Source organism: Nyctibius grandis, chromosome 1 (genome assembly GCF_013368605.1).
Source record: "Nyctibius grandis isolate bNycGra1 chromosome 1, bNycGra1.pri, whole genome shotgun sequence".
Lineage (NCBI taxonomy): Eukaryota > Metazoa > Chordata > Aves > Nyctibiiformes > Nyctibiidae > Nyctibius > Nyctibius grandis.
In genome coordinates, this window is record NC_090658.1 from 13,160,621 (window position 1) to 13,178,207 (window position 17,587).

At 52.4% G+C, this 17,587-nt stretch overlaps 1 protein-coding gene across 4 annotated transcripts in view; it reads right to left on the minus strand.

The window, feature by feature from the left end:
- LOC137662988 (phosphofurin acidic cluster sorting protein 1-like) overlaps positions 1 to 17,587 on the minus strand; it is a 71,160-nt gene that overhangs the window by 4,700 nt on the left and 48,873 nt on the right. For 2 of the 4 annotated variants that reach the window (XM_068399820.1, XM_068399798.1), the window contains exons 2-14: positions 16,819 to 16,906; positions 9,776 to 9,865; positions 9,278 to 9,403; positions 8,925 to 9,087; positions 8,676 to 8,767; positions 7,557 to 7,637; positions 6,700 to 6,759; positions 5,924 to 6,075; positions 1,765 to 1,858; positions 1,377 to 1,448; positions 958 to 1,088; positions 702 to 834; positions 483 to 587 (exon numbers count right to left, since the gene is read on the minus strand). In XM_068399820.1, the coding sequence (XP_068255921.1) occupies positions 483 to 587; positions 702 to 834; positions 958 to 1,088; positions 1,377 to 1,448; positions 1,765 to 1,858; positions 5,924 to 6,075; positions 6,700 to 6,759; positions 7,557 to 7,637; positions 8,676 to 8,767; positions 8,925 to 9,087; positions 9,278 to 9,403; positions 9,776 to 9,865; positions 16,819 to 16,906 (1,387 nt within the window). The remainder of the gene's footprint in view (positions 1 to 482; positions 588 to 701; positions 835 to 957; positions 1,089 to 1,376; positions 1,449 to 1,764; positions 1,859 to 5,923; positions 6,076 to 6,699; positions 6,760 to 7,556; positions 7,638 to 8,675; positions 8,768 to 8,924; positions 9,088 to 9,277; positions 9,404 to 9,775; positions 9,866 to 16,818; positions 16,907 to 17,587) is intronic. The other 2 variants (XM_068399806.1, XM_068399812.1) reach the window with 2 other exon arrangements.

Here is a 17,587-nt window from a genome sequence, read left to right on the forward strand (position 1 = left end):
CCCAGCTCTGACAATGCAGTTAATGCTCCCTGGGAGTGGCAGGCTACGCTCTCCCATCTCTGAATGAGAAACGGCACTTCTGCTGCTTCCCAGGGCCTGGTGCCAGCAGAGGGAGTCTGGCACCTCTGCCAGGGCACCCAACAAAGCTCTGATGAGTGTGGTCGCTGGGAGCCAGGACCAAGCAGTGAGCGTACAGGGCACAGTCCGTTAACCAGCCTTTCTGGGACTGGTCAAGGCATCGTGCTTTGAGGATCCAGCAATGCTAGTGTGTGGCACATGATGGAGGAGGCACACTAGACTATTGTGTCTATAGCTCAGCACTGTGCAAATGCACTGTGTCCCCGAAGGAAGGGCCACGTTGGGGGAGAAGAGGGCACAGTTGGTGCCAGTTTCCCTAGGATGCCCTGCCATGGTTGGGAGAATCCCCTGGGACCCTGCTTACAGCTCCCCCCGTGCATCCAGCTCCCGTCACGCCTACTCACCTGCCCCTGCCACTCGGCGACATTCACCAGCACAATGCTCTCGGGGAGCTGCTCGTCTGAGACCAGAATCTGGTTCAGCTGATCGTAAACAGACTTTCGGGGCACCTATCACAGCATGACCACAAAAGTTAACCCCAGGCAGCTGCCTTGGCCACTCTGCCCATGGATGAAGGCTCTTGAGTGAGAAGCCTCCAGGTGAGGTGGCTTCCAGGGCCTCACCTGGGTGCTGTGCCACGAGTCTGGAGAGCTCTCGCTGTCCAGGCTGCTGGCGCGGCCACCCTGTCCCTTTGAGCTCTGCCGGTCCTTCACAGAGGTGCTGCGGGGACGCCACAACTGCTTGCTCTCTGCCTTGCTGTGAGCAAGAAGCAGGAGAGGCAAAACTGTTGAGGAAACCCCATCTCCGCCAAACCCTGCTCACGCCAGGGAGCCAACGTGAGCCCTCTAAGCCCTGGCATGAGGCATGGACCTGCCTTACCTGGGGGACACGGCGCAGGGGAGCTCGGCTTTGGTCCCGGGGCCCAGCTGGGCCAGCCTGTCCACACTGCCCTCCCTTGTGGCAGCTTCTGCGGGGGCCAGCCGTGAACATGGCTCCTCTGCAGCCAGCTCCTGAGGGCCACACACAGTCACTTCTCACACACCGCTCTCCTTGCCCTGCACCCATGGGTGCCCCCATCCAGGATAGGGCTGGTGGCCCTGCTGGGGAGCCAAGGCTGCAGGGCCTCAAAAGGGGCTGGGCAGCATCTCCTGCAGACCCTAACCCTCCTTTCACTCTTGCTGCTCTCCAGTCAAAGCTACTTGTCACCCCAGCCCTGCTCCCAGGCTGGTGGGCATCCCTGGTACCCCAGAAAGCAAGGTGAGGCCAGCCCCACTCCACATCCCGTAGCCTGGACTCACCACTGCAGGGACCTCCACTCCTGACTCTTCCTGTGGTTGCAGCACTCCTGGCTTCCGCTTGTCTGCCTCGCCCTGGGGAACATGGAGGGGGGTCAGAGCAGGATGTAGCACCCCGAGCGGGGCAGCTGCCAGTGACCCATGCCTGGCCTCATAGAACACATGCTCCCACAGGGGAGCCCGGCATCCCCCTGGGACCGGCCCCAGAGGATGCCCCCCATCGCTACCTGTCTGCCTGCACTGGGAAAAAGAAGAGGAAAGAAGGGAAGGAGCAGCCCCAGGCAGGTGCTGCCAGGAGCTGTGGTCTCAGAGGGAGCTGCAGGCACTGTGGGGATGCGGGGCTGGCTGGGGAGGGAAGGGGGCAAGAGGTGGTGGTGGTGGTGTAACTCACAGGGCTGCCCGACTCTTGATCCTGCCCTTTCTGGCTGTGCAGACTGCCGATCTCAGTCTGGGAACCAGAATGAGAGACTCCCTCAAAGAAACGCCTGCAGAGAAACAGACAGACGAACGGATGGACAGACAGACAGACAGGAGAGAAAAAGGCAGGAATAAGAGAGGAACAAAGTCACCATGACCCCAGCACATGCCCGCCAGCCTGTTCCAAGCACAGAGCACTGTGGAGAGGTCCCCAGTGGGACACAGGGCCAGACATCCAAGTGTCCGAGCAACTCCCAGCCTAGGAGCAGACCTGCCAGCAGACTGCCAGCCCCACACGCCATGGTCTGCTGCGACAGTGCGGGGTGCAGGGACAGGATGGGGCCACCCCAGACCAACAGGGCTAAACCTGTGACCCCGGTGAGCTGGAGGCAGGGTCCCTGTCTCCTAGCCAGCAGCGATTTCTCTCTCAGGTGATCCTCTACCACTGCAGCGCAGGGTGAGGTACTGCCACCTTGCCCCATCTCACTGGCATATCGTCTCTGTCAACACCACAACTCCAATGTGCTGCTGAGCCTCTCTGCCCGCTCTGCACCACCACAGCTTCCACAGATTTCTGCTGCCTTCCCTTCTGCTCCCCCTTTTCCAGGGAGGGCTCCTTGCCTCTGACTGCTGCTCCTGCACACTTCCAGCAGCAGCTTCCACCTTCCCCTTCCCAAGGCTTTGAAGACCACAGTATTGCACACAGAACCACACCTTGGGTAGTGCAGCAGCACAGCATGCCCTGTTTTGTTCCCCAGCACTTAAATTTGCCTTTTTTTTTACATCTCTGAGGTGATGTTTGGTAGAGCTGCACACAGTGCAACTGCAAGGTCCTGTGCCCAAGTCACAATGGTCAACACAGGAACTCCTTGGGGCAGCAGGACTGTCTCTGCCGCCACAGTGTGAGCTTCCATCTTTGTTTCCCCTTTTTCCACCATTATTTATTTGCCAAGGACCCCCTCCATATCTTGTGGGCTGCTCAAAGACCAGTCTGTCGGAAACAAGCAGGCTCTATCACTGGATATCACCTGTCAGCTTTCCCAAGACCCTTGCAGCAACTGCAGCCCATCTGCAATGTGTGACTTCCCTGCAGGAGATCTGAGCCAGCTTCCCTCTAAGATGTATATATGTATTTGCTCACTAACTCCCAGGAAAAGTTTCTCCTGATTCACCTGGTGTGCAGATGGGGATACCAGGTTGAAGGTTTCCAGGGATGGCCACAGAGGCGTAGGATATAGAGCAGTTCTTCTGTTAGGACTCTGCCAGGGTTTCCATTGTTTTCTATTGTCCTCATCTGGATATATCTGCAGCTTTCTGCAGTATACCTACAAACCTCTGAACATCCTGGCTGCTCCTTTTACTTTCCTTTTAACATGTTTTCTCATTTGTATACAGCACACTGTGCTGCCAGGTTCTTTGCTTTTACTGCTCCTACAAGGACATTTCATCTCAGTAAATGATAGTCCCCACAACACAGCAGCTCTTCAGCAGCAGTGTTTATACACTGGCTGGGAGAAGTCAAGGCTCAATTTTCCTTTCACTGGCTCCAGGACCAGCTGCTTCATGACGTGTTCATTTACCAAAGCTACAGGTTTAGAGTCGGCATTGTGCCTTGGTAGGACATTTTCTCCACATCACACAGGGATAAATGATGTGTCCTGTTATTAACGTATTTCTGCTCTCTCCACCCTTCCAATCTCTGCTACAGGACCTCAGGCATCATCACCACGCTGTACAGTCATTACTCTACACTTGCCTTTTCCCAGCTAGCAATTTCAATCCATACAATGTTAATAACTTAAGAGTCAAACCAGAGAAATATGTAAGTTTTCTAATAATTCATCCCCCAATCAGCATCTTTCCCACACTCCTCTGTACTGTCCCAGTAATCCCACCAGAATGTGAAATACTCCTGGTGCCACTGGCACCTCAAAAATGTACGTTCATCCCCCCCTTTTTCTTAGACACTGGACGTGTCTAGATTGTATACAGTCGGTCTGGCTTTCAAAACCCAGCTTAAATGGGGCTGTCTCCTCCTTCCCCATGGAAGCTGTGTCTGTTTCTGCCCTCTCTCACTTGCAATTCAGAAGCTTTCATCCCTACAGGATGTGTCACACTGAGCACAGAGCTCTTCTGCAATTCTCAGCTTTCCCTGTTCTGCAGTTTAAGGGCTCTCCTATAGGCATGATTGAGTCTGAGTCTCAAGCAGGTTGAGATTTAGGTAAATTCCAGCCCTTCTGCACAGCCTCCTCCTGTTTTCAATGAATCACCCCCCTCTCCCCCATCCACTTTCCCAGTCACCTATGGAGACATTTGTTCCTTCACCTCTGATCTTCAAAGACTCAGACTGTTGGGGTCTTACCTAATAGCCTCGGTTCTAGCCTCAGTTTCACCCCAGTGCAGGAGCAGCCTACAGCTGCATGGCCTCCCTGGCTGATCAAAAGGATGGCTATCTGCTCCCAACACCACTGTCCCAATCCAGAGCACTGGCAGAGCACCGTTAAGGACTACCTTAATGCCCTTGCTCCACAGAGATCTTCACAATGTCTATCAAGGCTGTCTATGAGAATAAATAAATCCAACATGAGGATCACATCTTGAATTTACAGGCTGGGCTGGAAGGTCATCACCAGCTGAGAAGGCTATGCAGGGCCTTGGAACCTTCTCTACTAAAGAACTTGGCAGCCAGCTCCCATGTCTCCTTAGAAAAAGTACAGGCCCAGTAATGTGCATTCAAGGGGACACACACTCAGCAGTGCCAGAAACCAAGGCACTAGAGAGCAAACCAAGCTAGGGACACTTTGTGACCAGGCTGAAAACCAGCCCAGGGCCCAACAGGCTGTCCTAACAGAGAGAGCAGCAAACACTCAAGGAAGGCTGTAAGGGCAGGTACAAGCACAAACCAGCACTTACTCTAGGATGCTCTCCCAGTGACCAGATGTTTGCCAGTAGGCACTTGCAGAACCAGGGCGGGGTCTTATATTTAAATACTCCTAATAGACTTTTCTTACAGTTTACAGAGTTTTACATAGTTTACATACATAAACCGTTACCTGACCACAAAAAGACCTTCTTTTTCTCCCACAGCACCTTTGTTTCTTTAAATTCTTTGATGAGAGACCATGTGAAACTCCTTTTGGAGTCCAAGAAGACCACCTAAGCAGCTCCCCCTTGCCCATGCACCTGCTGCCTCCCCTTCATGATGACTCGTGCGTTTGTGGAAAACATGACTTCTGTCATGTTCCTGTTTCTTCCCCAGTGCCCCAAGGGCTTCTGAATCCAGCACATTTAATTTCAAACAGTTTTCCTGTGGCAGACAAAGTCTGCTACCCCTGCTAAGAACCTTCAGCAGGGATTCCAACTAATCCAAATTATATTTAAATACTGAACTATAGAAACAATGACAAGCAAGCTTGGGCTGGCTAGAAGAGACCTGGCACAGTGTGAGGCAGCCAAGTAGAAAGACAATAAAAGGCAACTTTCTCACAAAAGGACAGCATGGAAACAGAACAGCCATGAGCAGAGAGGCCAGGTGAATGCAGATCATGTGGAAGAAAAGCCTGGTTTCACTTCATGGTCCACTGGAGACCTCTGTGCCAAGTCAGCAGTGCTTGGCAGAGCAAGTCAAGCCACCAGGTGCCTGGGGAATGGGGTGAGGAACATCGCTGATGGTTGCTAGTCACATGTCTCCACAAAGGGTAGGAACACAGCATGTAGATCTCACAGGGACACAAGGACTGGCCCAAGCAGTCACAAAGTGCTCAAAAGACAGGCATGCTTCAGTGTGGAGAGCCCTGAGAAGGCCAGAACTGTCAGCAGATAGATAGGAGAGCTGGGAAGAGCCAGGACTTAGATCAAGTCGGTAATCTTTCAGTAGATCAGTAAGTGTCAGGTGCTGGACTGGCAGGATATTAAATGAGACTAAATGTGAAGGAAGCCAGCTTTAATGGGTAGTTTTGAGTTTATTAAACAGGATATGCAAGTGAGGAGCTCAGTGGTGCCAACAGAAGATGGCGATGGAAGTGGAGACAAGACAATGTGTGCATTAGCCCAAGCAACAGAAAAGTGTCAGAGGGCATTTCTCTGCGTCCCATAGACTGTGCTGCTGGCCTGTGACTCCCTGCAATCCTTACCTCAGGGTGGGCTTGGGTGTGCTGTGCACACTCTCATTGTCCTCGATCTCCGGGCCGCTGTCACTGTTGTTGCACTCTTCCAGGCTGTCATAGAGCAAGCCCAGGTCTTCCTCCACCTCCTGGGTCTGGTCTACAGGGTCAGAGTCCAGGACCTGTGGGATCAAGCCCAGAGGGCAATGAAGAGATACGGAGTCACCTGCATCCCAGGCCAGGCACGTACAAGCTCCCTCCCAGCCACAAGGCACACCACGGCACTGTTCCCACCTCGGGGGAGCCAAATCCAGGCTGTGGAAGAAGCAAGTGACACTGTTATTGGGCCAAAGGAGGGTGCCACGAGAGTGACATCTGAAGAAGTCTCAGACACCCATCATACTGGGAGTTAAGACACATGGGAGGACCTCCACTGGCTGTGCTGCATGCTCATTGCAGGCTCCCAGCCAAGGCCAGCTACCCCCAGGCTGATGTTAGCCTGCTCTCAGTTGTGAACGGGGTTGCCCCTTCAATGCCAGCTCCTGGGGCAGAGCCAGTGTATGACAGCACCCTTCTTCCCCTGGCCTCTCTCCCCAACAGGAAGGTGTTTTTGATTTGAGCATGAAGCTCAGAGCTGCCTTCTTGAGGCCAAAGGCTTTGGAAAAGCCAAGGCCCAGTCTGTGCCATGTCTCACACCACCTTTGGAACCATCCCTGAGCACCTGCAGCTCATGTCTTGTGCTCCCAGCGAGTGGGAACCAGCACTCTGCCACCTACACATCTGCAGGAGACACTGCCACTTCTTACCTCCTCGGTCACTTTAAACCTCTTCAGCAAAGCCACAAATTTCTGCTTGAAGTTTGGTTGCTAAAACAAAACAAGGGAAGAAAAAAGATCAGCAAAACCATCAAACCACGTGACTAATGGACAGGCTACGGTTGCTCTCTCTAACACGCCGTTGGCTCCTTTCTGGGTCCACAGGCCCAAAGTCAGTTATGTTCTCCCTTGCTCTTTAAATTTGCTGTAGGATTTGAACTAAATCTGGACTCTGCAAGAAGTTGCTGTATCTGGGCATGAGGGAGGGTGCAAGGACTCAATCTCTCTCTGACACACACTGGAATAGCACTTTCTCTCATTTTAAATCTCCCTTCTCCCCAGACCATCTGGTTGAGGAATGCAGCCTTCAGGCAAGAAAAGATGGGGACCAAACCCAGGAAGAGGGTGCCCAGAAACCCGCAGAGCTGAACCACACGGGGACAAGGAGGTGCTTGGAGAGCAGGGGGCTGGCAGGGCAGCTCCCCACTTCTGCTGACAGGCAGAGGAGCTGCTAATGGTTCACCCTTCCTTGCACCAATCTTCCCCCTCCTCAGAGAGGGAAAGGGAAGAGACCATGTCACAGCAGCATGTCAAAACTGTGTTGCACACAGATAATCATTGATTTGAAGCCAGGCTAAACACAGTACAGACCATGAGCTGGGGTACAGCTGTGAGCAGCAAGCTCATTAATGGTAAGAGGTTTGCCCCTTCTTCTCAGAACCAAGGCCTCTCTCCCCTGCTCTGCATCACTGCCAGCATCAGCCCCCAACCCCCTTCACTCCCTGCAAGGGTGGGGAGGAAGTGAATCCCTTCCATCTCTTTGATCACATTGTAAATGCTGATGTTACTCTGGTGATTGATGTGGTTCGGATCATTTTCCTCCTAGCCTTCTTGGTTTTCCTCAAGTCATCCTCTTCATCAAACAGATCCTGCAGGCAAAAGGTTGCAACACATCAGAGCAACTCAGAGTGCAGAGAGTAGCACCTCCTAGAAGTTCCCCTGCTCCATGCTTGCCCCCGTTTTGAAAAGCGTTAGTCCACTCTGCTCCCAGAGTCTTGCTTCTCACTACTCCCACCTCTCTCCATGCAGCTCCTTCTCCCCGCTTCGCACTGTCTCCCAACAGACCTTCTTCCCCAGCACCTTTGCCCCCAGGCCCCTCCAGGGGGACATGTACCAGCAAGATTCAGAGGAGAGACAGCAGCTTTCTGCAACAGTCCTTGTCACAACCTAAAGCTATTCTCTCTGCACTCACCAGCCTCCCCGTGACCCATGTGTCGTCCTGCTCTCCCCTCTCCGGGGTTAGCTCAAAGGACACAGCACCTGAGCTCACAAAAAGTGTTCTTCCAGGGATCAGCCTCAACAATACACACAGCTCCCAGGGACATGGGGCCCTGATGTGTTAACCCAGCACGATGGGACAGGTAATGTGGAGGGCCCTGAACAGGGGTTTGCCCCTGTGCTTGATCAGCACGCTACCACAAGTCTTTTTTGGCCCTGAGTGTGGGGACCACAACAAGAGGACAGCAAACAGCAGTGGCACAGCTCATCACAGGGCTGGGATGGGCCTACCACCTCTGATCATTTTCAAACCCAGACTGTACTTCTTCCTAAAAGCTCTGTTCTCTCTCAGAGAGAGGGCAGCCTCTGGTCTATTATCACAGGCAGACGGGAGACAACCACGGTGCAAGGTGGAGGGGGCTCGGCAGGGGTTTTATGCTGCAGACGAGACAGCTCCAAGGACACGTGGGTGAGATCTATGGCTCTCCAAAGTCCCTGGCCCCACCATGGACTTGACAGCAGCCCACAGCTCTTCCTGCTGTCAGGTATTGTGGCTCTCTGCCCTCTGAAACCATGACAACGGTTTGCAAGGGAGATGAGAGCACTCAGTGTGATCAAGACCCTCAACCCCTGACCCTTGCCCCAGAAATGGGACCAGGACATAAGCCACCCTGCCCAGCCTCCCTTACCTGACCCTGCACAGCATCATCACTGGCTTCCTGCTCTGAGGAAAAGCTGTCATCCTCTTCTTCAGAGTAGTTATCAATGTCTGGGGAGCGATCTGAAAGCAGACAGTGCAGATGCCACAGCTAAGCATGACACCTGTCATGGCTCCAGTGAAATGATTGGTATTGCTGGCAGGCGCTTGTGGACGCACTCTGTTACCCACGTTCTGTCCCAAACGCTTGCCTTCAGGTCTGTGATGAGCGCTAACACACCTGAAGCTTTGATTTTAGGACCTGAGGGGACGCTCCCATCCTCATGGTCAATGGGCTGACTGGACAGAGAGTAGATGCTGATTTCAGCCACTCGGATGTTCACGTCCTTCATGTTGCTGTGGAGGCCCAGAAGCTGCCCGCCGTCTGTTGGGTGCTGCATCACCTAGGCAGACAGACAAGCCCCCTGCCAGGGTGACACAATGGCAGCTGGCAGCCCACCCCCTCTGTCTTATAGCTAGCCAACAAGCCATAGCACTCACAGCACCAAGCGCCTGCCAGCCGGCCCAGCTCCCTTCCCAGCACTGGCACACAGAGGCCATGCAAAGCTCCCCTCTGTTCCCAGCACCCTGTACCTCGGCCATGTTAATGATGCCCACTGCAAGGGTCTTGTAGCCCAGGATCGTGCGGTTCTTGTATCTCTTCCTCCGCTGCAGCATGATCTGCAGTTTGTTGCCATCTCTCTTGAGGAAGTGTGGGTACTGGGGAAGGCAAGCACAGGGAAGATGGCAGCATGATGGCAGGGCTCAGTGTGACACACAGGTAGAAAACTCTTCCTCAGTGCTGAGGTACAGCAGGATATGACCTGCTGAGCTTTGAGATGCCCCTCAAAGGCCACCTGCACTTCACATCATCCTCCAAATCCACACTGCCCAGCAAAACAACCCCTGGAGCAATGGAGCAGCTGGCCAGCAGAAGGAATCTGTGCTGTTATGATCTGAGCATGGGCAACCACAGGAGGCCACTCCTCAGAGGCTGCCCCCTTCACACTGAGCCCCCAAAGCCATGCTTGCTGAGAAATGCCAGATGAGGGGAGCACCGGGGAGCCCAGGGGACCAGGCAACACAAGGTACCTGCAGCGAGAAGGTCAGTTCCAGCTCGGTCTCCATCAGGCCGCCAGGTGGGAGGACGTATTCATTTGATCTTAGGACTCGCTTTGAACCCTACAACAAGATTGGTAGATGCACACAGCTAAGCTGGACCATCTTGGCCACGGACTCCACTGCACCATGCACACAAGTCAACAGTATTCACAGTCCATAAGGAAAGAGCCAGTGCCTTGACTCTGTTCTGTTCCACCTCGCAGAGCCACCTTACACACACCAAGCAACGTTTTGCAAAAGCCTGCAGTTTCTCCTGAGCTGCCAAAGGCCCCTTCTCCTTGCCCACCTGCCAGAGTGCACTTGCTCTTCCCAAGCCTGCTCTGTTTAATCTTGCTCCTTGCACCTGGAGCCCACCAGACACTGCAGAGGGGGACACTGCTAGAGCCAGAGGGAGCCATGCACCAGCAAGGGAAGGAGAGTGTCCCAACACACTGCCTAGCCAGGAAAGGGACAGGTCCTGGAGCACATCTCTTGCCTCCCAGCAGACAGACCCAGTGCAGACCCCTGCCCAAGCACAGCTGGCAGAATGGCTCTGCTGGGACCAAGGCAGAATGTCCCACGGGAACAGAGGTCACACCACTTGCCCAGCTTGCCTCTCAGAAAACTTCTCCTCGTCTTTTCCTCTGGCAACAGTCCTTATCTCTCCACATATACAAACTGTTTTTGCCCCAGGAGGGCAGTAAGAGAAGCACTCTAACCACATGCCCACTTTTCTTTACTTCTGTCCTATGTTTACTATCTTTATGGCTTGGCTGCTGACAGAGATGCTGAATGATTTGGGGGATGAAAAATGCTGTCTGCATGCACCAGGCTCTCTTGCTCACAGGGTGGCACAACTCACGGACCCCCCAAAAGGCTCACGCCCACTGGCTGTGTCTGCAGGGCTGTGGGACCAGCTCCAAGTATAAAATAGCCCATGATGGTTCCTCACTCTCTCCTGCCTCCCTATGAATGGGTCAGCAAGCTGAGACATTGATTTAGGGAGGCAACAGGACAGGCCAGTACAGCTGTTCTTGCAAATCAGTTATCATTGCTTTTGTGAGCACTCCTTAATTTAAACTGTGGGCTAGTGAGCAGATGGGTCAAAGCTAACCAAATAGCCACAGCAGTCCAAAGGAACCAGGCCCTGCCTCATATATGTTGCCCCTTCCCAGGACCTCATTGCATCCCCACACCCTTTCCAGATGGATCCTGACAGATGCTGTGGCCAGCAGGATCCTAAGTTGGCCGTGGCCAGAGATCCTTCAGCAACTTAGCCAAATCCTAGATTTGGCTAAGATTAGGTGAGGTTAGAGCCCCCAGCTCTTCATCTCCACTGCAAACAGGACAGCAGCCCCAGAAGACATGACAGGAGCATGAAAGTGGCACCGTAAAGGAGACCACAGATACATCCCCTCTGCAATCAAAGAGAATGGCAATGGGCACAGGCATGCTTCAGCACCCAGAGAGCACCAAGGAAGCTTGCTGATGGGAGCTTCAGCAGGGTCCAGCAAGCCTGGGTGGCACTGATATAAACCCTTTCTTGCACCTCCATTGCTGGTGTTACCCATGCTAGCAAGGGGAAAAAACAAACAACCTACAGAGGGGAGGCAAGAAAGGCCTCCACATTTTGCAGTGATGCTGCATTACAGTTCTCACTGATAACAGAGCAAAGACAAGCTGTAGTGAAACCCTCCTTGGTTTTCAAGAGGCCCAGTCTGAGCTATCTGCAAGACTGTTCCCAGTGACTGTGCCAAGAGTGAGGCTGTCCTGTGAAAGGTGTTCCTAAAACTGAAGAGGGGAGGTGTGGCTCATCCCCTTCACCATCTGTGAAATTTCCTGGCCAAGAATGCACTGACTCTTCCTTCCTGAACTCTTCTTTAATAAGAGATGATAGGTGGTCACTATGACAGTGACCATTTACTTTAGCACATTTACCATTTGCTGTTTGTTGCAGAGAGGTTATCCACCAAAGAGTCATTCTTTCATCAAAATACACATACTGGTGCAATTAATCTTCTTGAAGATGCTATTTCTGGGGACAGAGTTACAGCAAAGGAAAGGTGAGAACAGCCTGGGTGGCACATCCAGTGAGTGAAGGTTTCATAAACGTTGCCGTCCTGTGTGTTGCTGTCATTTACCACTATGGAAGTTACACACCCAGCCCCAATCCTAGGCTCTGGCCCAGTCCTTGCAATGCCATGTGGATGTGCACCAGTGTTTCGCTGAGGGTCACATGAAGAGAGAGAGATCATAATGTTTAAGCTCAGCCAGAGGACCAGCTCCCAGGGCACCATGGAGCATAGCACTCAGGACATGGGGTTAGAAAAAGGGCTAGACAACGTACTGCAAATGTGTGAGGTACAGCCCACTCAGCAAGGTAAAGCCACTACCTAAAGCTCAAATTCAGCCTGCAAGGTATGCTAGGTTTCACAAAATGGATGGCATTCACATATTCAGTGGGAAACACTGATCACCTTCAGGAGCAAACCATGACCCAGCAGAAACTAGCATTGCTCCAATTAAACAGATTAGAAACTAGCACCCGGGGGCTACTGCTACCTGCCTATCAGCAACAGGGAGTTAAGAACAATCTGGGATTTCTAGTAAGGTCGACACAAACCTCATGAGGTTCAATAAAGGCAAAAGCAAAGTCCTTCCCTAGGACATCCCATGACTTTGCTGCCTGGGAAAAACCCCAGACACAGAACAGACTGCAGAAAGGGACAGGGGGGATCTTGGGGGACATCAAGGTACCCCTACGTTGGCAGCATGCCCTGTTGCAACAATGACACCAATCTTGGCCTCAGCAAATGCGCAGAGAAAAGGGATTCCTCCCCTCTATTCAGCACTGGTAACACCACAACTGGATTCCAGAGCCACTTTGGGCTCCCCAGTACAACACAGATATTGACAGACTGGAGCAAGTCCAGCAGAAGACATCAGGATGGTCAGGGGCTGGAGCACAGTACATACAAGGACAGGCCAAGTGAGCTGAGTTTTTTCAGCTGGAAAAAGAGAGGGTGAAGGGGTACTTTACTGCTGCCTACAGACACTTAGCAGGAGGGTGCAGAGAAGACAGAACTGAACTCCTCTCAGAGATGTACAGGGACAGAGTGAGAGGCAACAGGGATGAGCTGGTACATGGGAAATTAGTTAGATGTTGAGATTTTTTTTTTTCTCTATGAGTGCAAACAAACCTTGGGACAGGACACAGGAAGACTGAGGATTCTCCACCCCTTGAGAAGTTCAAACCTCAACTGGACATGGTCTTGAGCACCTGACGTAGTTCAGCTGTTCCGCAATTCAAGTAATGCCAAGCAAGACCAATTTCTCAGCAGAACAGTTGAGTATCACCATCAGTACTACAGGAAAACTTAATATCAGACTGTTACAGTGAAGATCACAGATGACAAAGACTATCAAGGAAGTGAAAAGCAATAGGGAGAGGTTGTGGTCACAGATCTTCAGTATCTAATAGACTGAAAACATACAGCAACTTTCACTACTATACACAGGCACATGATGGCCAGGTCTAGTTTGCAAGGTACAATCCCCAATTTCAGGTATAAATCCATCCTGATGGGTCTTGTTTAAAATACAGTGTTGAGGCTAGAAGTGCATACCAAACCTGGAAAAGGAGAGAGAACTAACATAGTAGGGGAGACCAGGCCAAGGCAGAGAGCAAAACACTGCCCAGAATCCAAGCTAAAGGTGCATTTTGGGAGAGAATAGCCCATTAAAAAACATTAGCAAATTTAGTTATTTAGGGGATAGCTCAGATTGCTAAGGCAGGAGTGGAAAATCCTACAAGTGGTTGCAAAAAGCTTAGAAACAAAGGATGAGGGAGGTGTAGACAGAAAACTCTGCATGTACCTTCCATGCATAGCAAGAAGGAGGAAAAAATCCAAGTTCCTGCAGGGAGCAAGGCAGGGGCAGCAGGCAGGTCTGGCAGAGGCAAACAAGCTTCTCAGCCTGGCCTGTTTTGTAGCACACATTCTGGGCTGCTACGCAGGGGCTGCCAGCATCACCTCTCTACAGCAGCACCAAGGGTTGAACCTGAGTCACCAGACACATCCTGCAAGCAGCTGCAGGAGGATCTGCATCCCTCCCACAGCACCTGTCACAGGAGCTGAAAGGTCTGGGAGTGCTGGGGTTTGTTTTCTTCTTTGACTGTTTCCTCTGTTCACAGCTCAAGGCTGGGTGTTTCTGAATTCTAGTAAGTCTCTCTGCTGAGAGGGAGCACCACGTTTCCCTTCACACCATAATAAGTTACGATGCCAAGACAGATATCTGCACCTTTATGGAGCTAAGCAGGGCACATCTGACTCTCTTAATGCCATGCTGAATAATACACAGAAGGAAATGCTCTATGACATCTCCAGTCTTTTAAAACAAATAACAAGGGGTAAAGGTTTAAAAACGACTCAAGTGATCTGAGAGTAAGTCCCCTTCTTCACAGTAGTTCAGACTTTATCTCACTGGAAGTCACTGAACATTAAATATTCAAATCACCTCTGGGAAATGCGTATGTTCTGGAGACATAGAAAGCTCCCTTAGTCCTTTGACAGAGGTCTTTTCAGATGAAGGAGCAGATAACAGCACATGCCACACTTGGAAGCTGAATTTTAAGACCAGAAGGGCATGATCACTGTGAGAAGGAGATCAGATATTCTAAACAGGCTTACACTATCCTTTGGGTCACATACATTCATTGAGCAGACTGTCTCCAGCGCTGGGGCTGTTGCCTTGGTGCCAGCCCCGCTCGCGTAGGCTCAGAGCTTTGTTTCCATGCAGTCTGCCTTTCAGAGCAGTAACTTCCTGACAGGCAGCTTCCTTAACCCAACAGAGCTACTGAGAGAAAATGAGAGAAAATAGAGCTCCCCTTTCCACTAGTCCCCAGCTGGCCCCTTGGGAACTTGCAGGTCCTCTACAAGTTACATGCATCCATCGTCTGTTTCCATCCAAAAGATGGAGATGGCAATGCCTGCTGGGCAGCCTTCAAACAGCTTCTTACTAGCGTGACTCATCTGTTACCTAGGAGAGGAGCAGGAAGGATGGATCCATCTGAGGCCATTCTGTAGGCAGGCTGTGCTGAAGCTTCCTACAGCTTCCATCTGCCTTCTGGGAAGGCTCAGCAGTCCCTGACCCTGCCAAGGTGGCTGGTCAGGCAGGTGGAAGCAGCCTGGGGAGGCACACAAGTCCACGCCACTCCCACAATAAGTGTCGAGCCACAGGGTAATGTGGGCAGAAGCATTCTCCTCCAGTTTCCTTCAGCTTTGCAGGAAGCCTACACCAGCATGCAGCCATGGGTGTGTGGCCACGCAGAGAAGAGGTGACCATGTTTAGATTAAGACCCTGAATGCAGCCTCCATTCCCTGGCAGGGAAAGGAGCCCTGCAGTGAAGAGCCCCGGTGGCCTCAGTCACTGCTGAGGCCTGTTCATTTCTTTTGCCAACAGGGTGCAAGGTTGGCCTGGGGCAGAGACAGGGATGATCTGTTTGAAAGAGCTGGAGTCCCACTGTGCAGCCTCTTCCATGGTCTCACATTTGCAGTGCATGAGAGAGGGGGCAGCTGAGGACACACATGCTCAATACATGGCAGCCCCAGCATAAGGGGGGCTGCACAGGAGCTCAAGGTTCCCCAGTCCAGAAAAGCACAGATAGCTTGGACCAACAGTGCAGGAGAGAAAAGGAGTGAGGGACCAGCCTAGCCCTCCCAGCCACATGGGACCAACAGCCCCCAGCTGGCTCCCAGCCCCCCAGTCCTGTGCTGCTGGCACCTGTGGTCCAGCCTGGATTGCTCCCACACTTCCAGGGGCCAGACAGCTCTCTCCTGCCCAGGTTGTTCCCTTGCTAAAGCCTGCACCAAAGAGGCACAGGTCTCAGGGGTCTTGGGGATAAAAGCACAGTGCTTTCAGCTCTCCTGAATGGGACCATACACACAGTGATGGAAAGGCCAGCAAAGTAGGACACTGACCAATAATGTGTGAACCACAGCATCCTCCTCCTGTCTTCACCCCAGGCCCTGGGTTTCACATATTTCGCTTTCAGTTCCTTCTGCGCAAGTGAATCGGGGCTGCCATGAAGGCAAACCCTGGCTCCCAGAGCTCCACTAATACTGCAGCTTGCAGCACTAATCCAGGATTTAGATCCTAATGTGTGCCGCACAAAGAGCTCTGTGGGAGCGCAAAGCTGCTGAGCTCCTGCCCCACAATGCTTTCCAATGGGATCAGCAGCTTTTCTACCAGCTGACAAGAACAAAGGAAGGACACCAGCATCCCAGCTGGGTTAGGGGAGCTGTGGCAAGGACAGCATATTCAGCATCTTGCTTCCATGCAGATGGTGGAAAGGATGTGCCTGCACCCACATGGACCCATCTCTTCACCACCAGCTGCAGAGATGGAGGGGGGAGGATCGAACATACCAGGATGGGGGCAAATTCCCTCTCCCCTTGGTGACAAAGATCCTCTCCCCTCCCCTCCACCTGGTTCAGCATAGAGTCACCAGGCCTAGCAGGGATGCACAGAGGAAGGGAGGGGACAGCAAAGGCAGCAGTGAGATCACACAGGGTGGAAATGCCAGCAGAAGTCACGAACAGAGTCGCTGATCCCTTGCACCCTTCCCTTCCCACCCTTCACTCCCCAGGGAGGGGATCCAGACGGAGGGCACTGCCAGAAACCACCCAGCACTGAGCCTGTCTAAAGGGTCAGGACTGGTGGGGTAGGGGATGCCAAACTCCAAACAGCAGCTTGAGAGAAGGGCCTTGGCTGAAGCAGGCAGGGAAGCAAGATGCACTCTGTCCCAGTGCAGAGGCCTAACCAAATTAATCCCTGATACAAACCAGCACCAAGCAGCTTGCTGCTGTTCCTGGGGCATCATTCCCACCTGCCTGGGAGCCAAAATCTCCCCAAGGGTGCTAACCGACACAGAAGCAAGGGGTTGGCACAAGGCAAGGGACATGCAGACCAGCACTTCACAGAGGACACAAGGATGGGCTTGCTGCCATCAGGCAGCAGCAAGGAGAGGAGCCTACCTGAATCTTCACAGCGATAAGCACAGAGCTCAGCTCTTTGTCCAACTCTTTCAGCACTGTGAGTTTCTTCAGGCGCAGACTGCAGAGCCTGTAAGACAGAGGGAATGGGACACATTCAGGCACCACCATCCCTTTGGCCCTGCCACATGGTACCCAGCGCTCGGAAGGCAGCCTGGATGCTTGGCCCAGCCACAGGCACAAGCTTGGCCGAGGAATGCTGGTATTCACGTGCCACCGAGACAGCCCATTGGGGAAAAAACGGAAAGACGGAAAATTAACCGAGCTAAAGCAGGCTTAAGGGATTAGCATGCGACAGGAAGTCCAACAGCAGGCCATGTGGTAAAGAGATCCCTTCCCAAGTAGGGCTGTTGCCAGCTCTGCTTAAATCTACCTTGGCCACAGTGCTGTTTATTTATAAAGCAAAGCACTTAAATCCACTCTTATCCTGGACTTAGTAACGGCAAATGTTCCCATGTAGACATTACAATTCAGCTCTTCTCATGCACAGTACCACACAGAGCTGACTTGGGAAGGCAGTAGCCACCCAGAAAGCCTCATATAGCAGAGCCACACTGACAACCTGAAATCCTGGATACTCAGTGTGGTAAGTGGCACTTCCAGGAAAAATCCACGAAGGAGCCTGAGGCTGAGTGAGAAGAGCTACTTTTGCTGCTCGAAGGATTAGTCAGTGCCTGTGAGACAGCCAGCCATGCCAACCTCCCGCCCAGGAGGCTGCAGCAGGACTCCCATGGAGATTACTTGCAAGGAT